The following is an 8291-nucleotide window of genomic DNA, read 5'->3' on the forward strand; positions in this document are numbered from 1 at the left end:
TGCCGGCTGGGCTGTCAAACACTACGGAGCTGAAAAAGTCACAACTGTCATGCATGCAACCAAGAGTACTCAGTCGATGTCGTACTAACGAGGGTAGACATGTAATCACAATAGTACGTAGAGCAAGTTTAAATTCTGTCAATACAGGCACTGCTCAATTGGAGCTACCAGTGTTGTCAGCCCAGAAAGCAATATAATTATTCCCGTAGCTATGCAGAAGACGTTACTTCAGTAACATCTGACGCTAGCCAGGGTCCACACCGCTTTAATTTGGTGTTTGTTTGTTTGTTTGTGTCACGCCTGGAGCTATCCCGTATCTGTCCCGTATCTGTCCCGTATCTGTGACTACAAAGGCTCTATAGGATTGTACATAATTACAGCTGTCCACAATATTTGCTGGCTCCCGTATCTGTCCCATACCGTACCAATAGTCGTCGTATTATGTATACGACTCCCTGATGTAGAGGGAGATTTGGAAAGAAATAGGGAGCCGAGGAGGAAATTAAATTAGAATAGACGCCGAATAGGTGATAGGATGCGTCAGCAAAAACATACTTTGGAAGAGAGATCCCGTCGTCCCCAAAATAAGCGTGAACAAGCGATTCAGCGCCGGTCACAGGATACGTCGGAAGAGAGATCCCGCCGACTCCAGAACGCCCGTGATCGGCAGAGTCCGCGCCGGTCCCAGGAAACATCAGGACAGACATCCCGTCGAGTCCAGAACGCTCGTGATCGGCAGAGTCAGCGCCGGTCCCAGGAAACGTCACCATGGTCACGACAGACATCCCGTCGACGCGCAGAAAAACTTAAGCTGTGTTCACAACTGGCGCATGTACGCGTGAAACCACGCGTACACGCGTATTTTTGCTGGCTTTTGGGGTGTACAGCGTACAAAAGCGCGCGTATGTGAGGGATCCAACCTGTCGGATTTTTCAGAGCGTATTGACTGGCGTTTGAGTGTACTGACCAGTGGCGTGGCCTTGGAAGCTCGCTTCTGGGCACAAAATATGGGTGATATCGCCTTCATTTCACTTTCTCATTTTGTTTCACCATGGAGATAAAGGATATTTTGTCGCTCCTGATCGTGATTCGGGTATTCCTGAGGAGACGGAGAAGGTATGAGCAGCTGCTTTCATTCCGTTCAGTCTGGGTTCACCCAATCTTCCAGCGATCGGGTGGCGAAGATGTTGGGGAGAACTCAACCCTCTTCAAAAAGATAAAAGCATACGAAACGAAGTTCCGCCGATATACAAGAATGTCCGTGGCATCGTTCAATATCCTATTGGCAAAGGTATCCCCGTTTATCAGGGAACGAAAGTGACACGGTAGCACCCTGCGTCACAACATCACCACGGAGGAGAGGCTGGTCATAACGTTGCGCTACTTGGCTACTGGTTCCTCCCTTGTGGCGCTATCGTTTACTTTTCGGCATGGCATATCCACCATCCATGGAATAGTGAAGGAAGTGTCTGGTGCTATTTGGTTAGCTTTATGTAAAGAGTATGTTTCGGCCCCGTCATCAGCAGACCAGTGGAGGGATATCAGTGATGGTTTCCGAGATCGCTGGAACCTGCCCCACTGCCTGGGAGCGATCGACGGCAAGCACGTGAACATGCAGAAGCCTACCAGCTCTGGGGCTATGTTTTATAATTATAAGGGAAGCTTTTCCGTAAACCTTATGGCCACTTGTGACGCCAACTATTGTTTCCTTGTTGTTGACGTCGGCCAATTTGGACGACACAGCGATGGTGGTGTTTTTGCTTCCTCTGCATTCGGGCAAGCCCTGTGCAATAACCAAGTGCCGTTGCCCAGAGCGGAGGAGATTCATGGGATTGGCAAGATGCCATACTTCTTTGTTGGCGATGAAGCTTTCCCCCTCAAACCGTATTTAATGAGACCTTTTCCTGGCCGAGGTTTAACCACCACAAGAAAAGTTTTCAACTGCCGCCTCTCACGAGCTCGACGAGTCATTGAGAATGCCTTTGGCATCCTGGTTGCCCGGTGGCGGTTCCTCAAGCAAGCAGTCACTGCTCACCCGGACAGTGTAATCAGATGTGTGAAGGCAGTAGTTGCCCTGCATAACTTCCTCAGGATTGAAGAGTCTGCTCTCTATTGTCCAGCTGGGTTCACAGACAGTGAAGATGGAGACGGAAACTTGATCCCAGGGAATTAGCGGAAGAAGAAGTCAACTGGCCTGCTGCCGATAACTGAACATGGTGCTCACAGGTATGTATTATTGCGAGCCCTACATTAATTACAGTTAATTATCAGGGTACTTTTTGTGTCAGGATGTTGTGATTGTTCTACATAATAAAAGTATATTGAATTTGAAAGCTATAATTATAGTACAGTGACTAGTACAGTGAAATATAGTTACAGAGTCGATGCAATTTCCTCTTCAACGGTATGCTGCTCCTACCATGATTTCATTTGTGCTCTTGATTTCTCTTGGCTTTTCGCTCTACTCGCAGGTATTCCATTCGTGCCCGTGATGTCCGTGTCAACCTGGCTGCCTACTTCCGCTCACGCCGGGGCAGGCTGAGTTGGCAGAAGAAGCATGTCCAGTCAGCCTTTGAAAGTTGATGCTCTGAAAGTAAGTTCGTATTTAATTAATATCCGAAAATTGCGCACGAGCATATTTTCTGTGTTCCTGATTAATGACCCAACAGAAGAAAATACATGAGACAAAATGAATTACTATTTCATCACGACCTTCATGAACAATTATGTTGTTAAGGTTGTTGTTGTTGTTGTTGTTGCTGTTTTTGTTTGCTTGATCTATTCTCCCACTGTCTAATAGTCTTGTTAATTTTTTTGTTGTCTTTGCTCTCTGCAGGTCTTCACTTGACCCTTGTCGCATCAAGTGTTGGCCTCGTTTGTGGTGTATGACTCCCACAGTGTGTTCTATTCAATTCATCATGTGTGTGGACCGTACTATGCACAGTTGATTGGTGTTTTGTTCCTTTAACCTTTTAAAACGTGTCTATGTTGTTTTGTTTGTGGCACTTGCGGAATGTGCTGTATTTGGACGTGAACGACGTTTTGCTGCTGTTCAGAAATCTAGATGTTCTTCTTATAATTATGCTCTCTCATAGCAATCTATGGCAGTCTGGATATCCATGGTGGCTTCTTTGTATAAATTGTTTTCCCCGCATCTCACATGCAATGTTGAATTTTCTCATGTTTGCTCGTGTGCGGGCAATGGTGGTTCGTTAAAATCAGCTACCTTGGTGAAAGATATCTATGTCACCTTCTTACTGAAATCAAGGTATTACAAGCTGTGCATGGGTCAAGGTTATATCGTTCTCACAATTGATATGTACTTTGCAAGGACAGGTCTCATCAACACATTTCATAAATCTTGCACTAGCTCCACAGCAGCCAGTTCATCACATTTGACTGCTCTTCACCTCAAAACAGACGTATTAGTGGTCATTGCTGCCGCACACTTGTATTATTGCAATGACTTATCAAGAGTGAAAATCAGTGTCAAGAAAATGAGATCTCAAAATCAAAATCAAGAACAGAGCAAATACACTAGTTACTGTCATCTGGGAATTCAGCGTTGTCCAATAAGGCCATGATATTTGGCCTTGCTCCTCACCCTTGGTGAAAGGCGTGCCAGTGTCTGGTTTACCTCTTCACCAAAAGGGTCAACTGATACAGAGGGTGCTGGGTTCGGCTTTTTGCTGGTCTGGATGGATTTTACCGTCTCCAGAAGATGAAAATCCAGTTCATTCTGCAGAGGATTTGGCCCTGCCTGCATCCGTTGCCTCTTGGGCTTCCCAATGGAGGAGAGTGGGATGGGCTCCCGCTTGATACTGCTGGTCGCAGTCGTTCGTTGCGTGGCTGCTGCAGTGGGTAGCACTACGCGCACTGGCACGACATCAGAATCATCAGAAGGGTCAACATCTTCCCGTACAGGTTCTGCAGCCTCACCATCACCATCACTGCCTGAATCGCTTGAAGTGCCATCATCCAAGTTGATCATATCATCATTGGCCCCAGGCACCAATTCACTCTAAATACAACAAAGCATGGACAAAACCGGAAAAAGAGGATATAAAAGAAAGTGAGCGAGGAAGACATGAACCCGAAAACAGACACGAATACAAAAATTGGTAATACCAACATGTACACGAGCTGTTTCAAAAAATTGTCCAGTTCACTCACATTCTCGGGGTCCTGGGTCAATTGGAAATTGCTGTCACTTGACCTTCTAGCAAGAGTTTCCTTCAGGAAGGAGAATAGCGACATGTAGTTACAGTGTGTTCAATGAGTCAGTCCCGTTCAAGGATGGCCTGTACGAGTTTGCCCTGTCTCCACACAACTCTACACTACTTAGTATACCTGTTCTATACACAGTTTACCCAAGACCAACTACCACTGTACCTCGGATGACCAGCATGCCAGGTAACAATGGTAAGTATTCAGTGTGTTCAAGTGTAGCGAACATGTCTTTCTGTCTGAATCATCACACATCCCAGTACCAATGGATGTGAGAGAGGTCTACATGCCCAACACAGACGTGAATAAAAACAGAGAGGATGCAATATGCACACAACAAACATAGTATTGGCGGAGGACGCGAGGTATAATAATATTATTATAACAGGGACATGCTCCCCAGAGTACAGATACAACGCACAGAGTACATTTATGACACATGGAGTACAAAGTAGCGAGAGTTCCCAGATTACCTTGATTGCTCAACACCACAAGGATGGAGCATTATCACAAAGGCAGAAGAAAACAGAGACAACTGGCTAGTTGATTGCTGTAACGCTGGGTTCATCCTGCACATAGCAAAGCTAAGGCAATCCTCAGACAACTGTTAGGTACCTCCTCCCGTACGTTGTACAACCTTTTCAAAGCTGGCCTGCATGCGCCCTCGTACTCACCTTTTGTCTCCTTTTGTCACCTTTTGTTCCGTTGGCCTGGGTAGCTACTTGCGCGCCCATATTTGCCATAGCTACCCAGGCCCTTTATCTTGCCGCCCTCACTTGATCTCTCTCTCTCTCTCTCTTCCATAATGTAGTCGTTTCGTTCGTCTTGGTCTCTGTCTCTTTGTCTCTAAGAAATGTCGTCCCATCAACCAGTCGTACTGTTGCCTCGCTTGCCTGCCTATACAAGCTGCATTACCTGCCTGGCCCTCCGCAGCTACTCTCTGTTTTGCAACCGCGCCATTTCCCCTCATCCAGCCCCAGAACTCGCAGCGAGCATGGTAGCGTCATTGGCCATGACCACCAGCTCCAACACCAGCTGCTTGCATCTGTCCCGCTGGCATTAAAGCGCTCGTTCCCACACTGCAGTATTAGTGACTGGAACTCCCTCCCCGCCGCTCTTCTGTCCCAGCCTCCCCACAGCAAGGGAATACAAGCATTCAAAACTAATGTTTATCGCCATCTGTGAAGCACAAACTGGCTCTGGGCAGTCGACTCGCTATGATGATGCTCTCGTCGTTCTCCTCTATCCCTATCTATGCACCACAACTGGCTCAGACAACCGACTCGCCATGATCAGCCATGATGATGCTCCTCTCAGTAACAGCCCTTGTAATTTGTTAATAGTCTCACAGTTTCTCCCGCACACTCGCTGGTGTTAACCCTTCCTTTCTTTTCATTTTGCTGACTCGTAGAGCTTTATCTTTTGTTTTTGGTGCGTGTTTTTGGCCGTGATGCCGAGACCTCAGGTCGGCAGAGCCATCAATGCCCCACCATCACTGCTGCGTCTCGGTGCAGCCCCTGCTCAATAGTTGTCACGTTCGTCCTAGTCTCAGTATCATTGTCTTTCTTTATTATTTTCGAGCTGGGAATGTGAACATAGTAAAATAAAAAAAATAAAAAAGGAAAATAATAAAAAGTTCCCGTTTTCCATAATGTCTTGGAGAGTAATTGTTCTTTTCGAACTCAACAGAACTGATGACCTGCACATCATCTGGGTTCAATTTCATACGCAGGCGGGTAGCAAAGCAAAGCGCGCCAAGGTAGAAAAGCGCGACATTAGTGTGACATTTCAAGTTAGTGAGACATGGTGCAGATGGTGATGGTGTCAGTTTTACAAGGAGGTGAGAATGAGGGAGAGAAGGAGAGTTGGCAGTCAAGTTACAGTGATGGCAGGCAAGCCCTGCGCCTGGTGGCGGCATGCAGGTGACTAAGTCACACCAGTTCCGTAGCGTGAGAGATAGAACTTATTCTAATTACCAAATTATAGCTACGTGGACCCTGGCTAGCGCCAGACGTTACTTAAGTAACGTCTTTTGCAAAGCATTGGGAATAATAGTGATTAGTTCACAGAAGCAGACTTCTCCAGCACAGAAGTTGAAGTCGTCCATTCCGACTCCGAGTTTCACAGTAATCAATCATCATGCAAGCCACCTGCTGGTGACTCAGCTTGAAACTTGGAGGTGTTGTTCTACTTCTGTGATGTCAATGCATCATGCAAAGTAACTATGCTCTCTTGCATAAACGAGTTGCCATCGGCCATTCTTACTTTTATGGTGTTCATATTGTATTCAGCTGTTGTGCGGTAGACGTGCCAATAGCGTTTCCTACATCAAGCTGATGAATGCCTTCGGATATTGTTTTGTTGCCAGTTTGAACAATTACGGCCATTTTATAACACTCGTTGTTTAAATTTGTTTGAATCTTGCCAACTTGTACACTTTCTTCTCCAGCTCCCGTAACTTCTTCACCCGCAGTCACCATAGATCGTAGTAGTGGCATCACAGACACAAGTACATCCATCAACTCTACGCTATCGGCCCGCAGTGAGAACAGTACTGATTCTACAATAACTACGTCCCGGGTGAACAAGTTGATCATGTATTCCACTCTCGTAACAGCACTGTTAATGACGGAGATCTTTGCAGCCATCACACTGATATACATAACATACCAGGCAAGAAACTAGGTCTTAGTTCCTGTCGCAATTCTGCACTGTTTTTTCTTTATATCCCCTTTTGCCCAGTATCTCATATTAGTCACAAATGTAAGAGAACTCCGTAAATCTTTTGTTGTTTCTGTTGGTCTCATTGTGTTTGTCATATTATGGTATAAAGTGATAAGATAAGTTGCTAAAATATCGCATTTACTTCATCAATGGTAGTCCACGTCTCTTCAAATTGATATGCAGTACATTGCACCTATTGATAAATTGATTGATACTTTCATACGTTCATACGTTCATGGGATAATCATTTATTTTATTTTATAAAGTTTGGGTTTGAAAATCTTTATTATTTTACACATGCATTTTCCTGATTTCTTCTCCAGTGTATGTTGCACTGCATTTTAATCCATTGACGCTTGTATCACATAATGTTGTTTAAAAGTACATTGCATCTGTGACGTAGGCAGTAGGTCTACGTCTCAACCCTCCATGCTCACTTTAGCTACAGGATGGTGCAAGACTGCAGGTTGTCCATTCTGCAATTTTTCCGTTTTGCATGTGGTGTTTTGATACATGCATGCTCTTTTGTACTTGTTTGTAATTGTGCATACTATGCATGGTGGATTCAAGACCAGCAAACCATTGATTCATGCTGCGAATTCAAATAAATCAATACAACACAATACAATGCTGTTGCCAGGGAGTCTTGTTGTTGAGATAGGGAGTCGGCAAAGTGGTCATTGGCTACCCCAGCCATGTATTGCTTGGAATAAAATAAAATAAATAAAATAATGGCACAGTACTTTGACGACTCCCTGGTAGAGTTCAACCACATTTAATTTAACAAAAAGAGAAATTTAGGCGGACACCTGATTTTGACATACATGAAATGAAAATAGTGTTCTCCCCCTGGTCCCCGCCACACAGCAACGCGAACTCTTGAATGTGTCTCAAATCTTATATTATACCAACAAATGACGAGGGCGGCCTGAGGAGAAAGACAAAAAGACTCTTTATGTTCACCACTCATCCCTTTTTTTCAAAACATTTGAACATTTACACTGATGTATATACTGTGGCGTCCAGCCCGTCAAATATGCAGCTCTATATGTGAGAGGGATTAATCCTGGCTGTCACGCAGATGGAATCGTACATTGGTGCAGGGATCGGGACGTTGAGGTCGTATCATGCAACATTTCAGAATCCAAATACTTTGGCACCGCTTTTGCACATGTGCTGATAGACGCAAAGGACATGGATACAGTCAGAAAACCCGACTTCTGGCCGTCAAACGTCTCTGCCCGACCCTGGAAATTCAAATCCGATGATGATCGCACTTTAGGCAGTGTAGACCAGCGTCGCTACTCAACAGACGAGAAGCAATGAGTTTAACACTCAAC

The 8291-nt window shown here is 45.2% G+C and overlaps 1 protein-coding gene across 1 annotated transcript in view; it reads left to right on the top strand.

Annotated features, from left to right (window-relative positions):
* Positions 1–7559, top strand: part of LOC135807195 (uncharacterized) — a 34404-nt gene extending 26845 nt beyond the window's left edge. The window contains exon 4 of the mRNA XM_065321210.1: positions 6677–7559. Coding sequence (XP_065177282.1) covers positions 6677–6912 — 236 coding nt within the window. The 3' untranslated portion in view covers positions 6913–7559. The remainder of the gene's footprint in view (positions 1–6676) is intronic.
* Positions 7560–8291: the final 732 nt, after the last annotated feature.

This window comes from Sycon ciliatum, chromosome 1, assembly GCF_964019385.1.
Source record: "Sycon ciliatum chromosome 1, ocSycCili1.1, whole genome shotgun sequence".
Classification (NCBI taxonomy): Eukaryota; Metazoa; Porifera; class Calcarea; order Leucosolenida; family Sycettidae; genus Sycon; species Sycon ciliatum.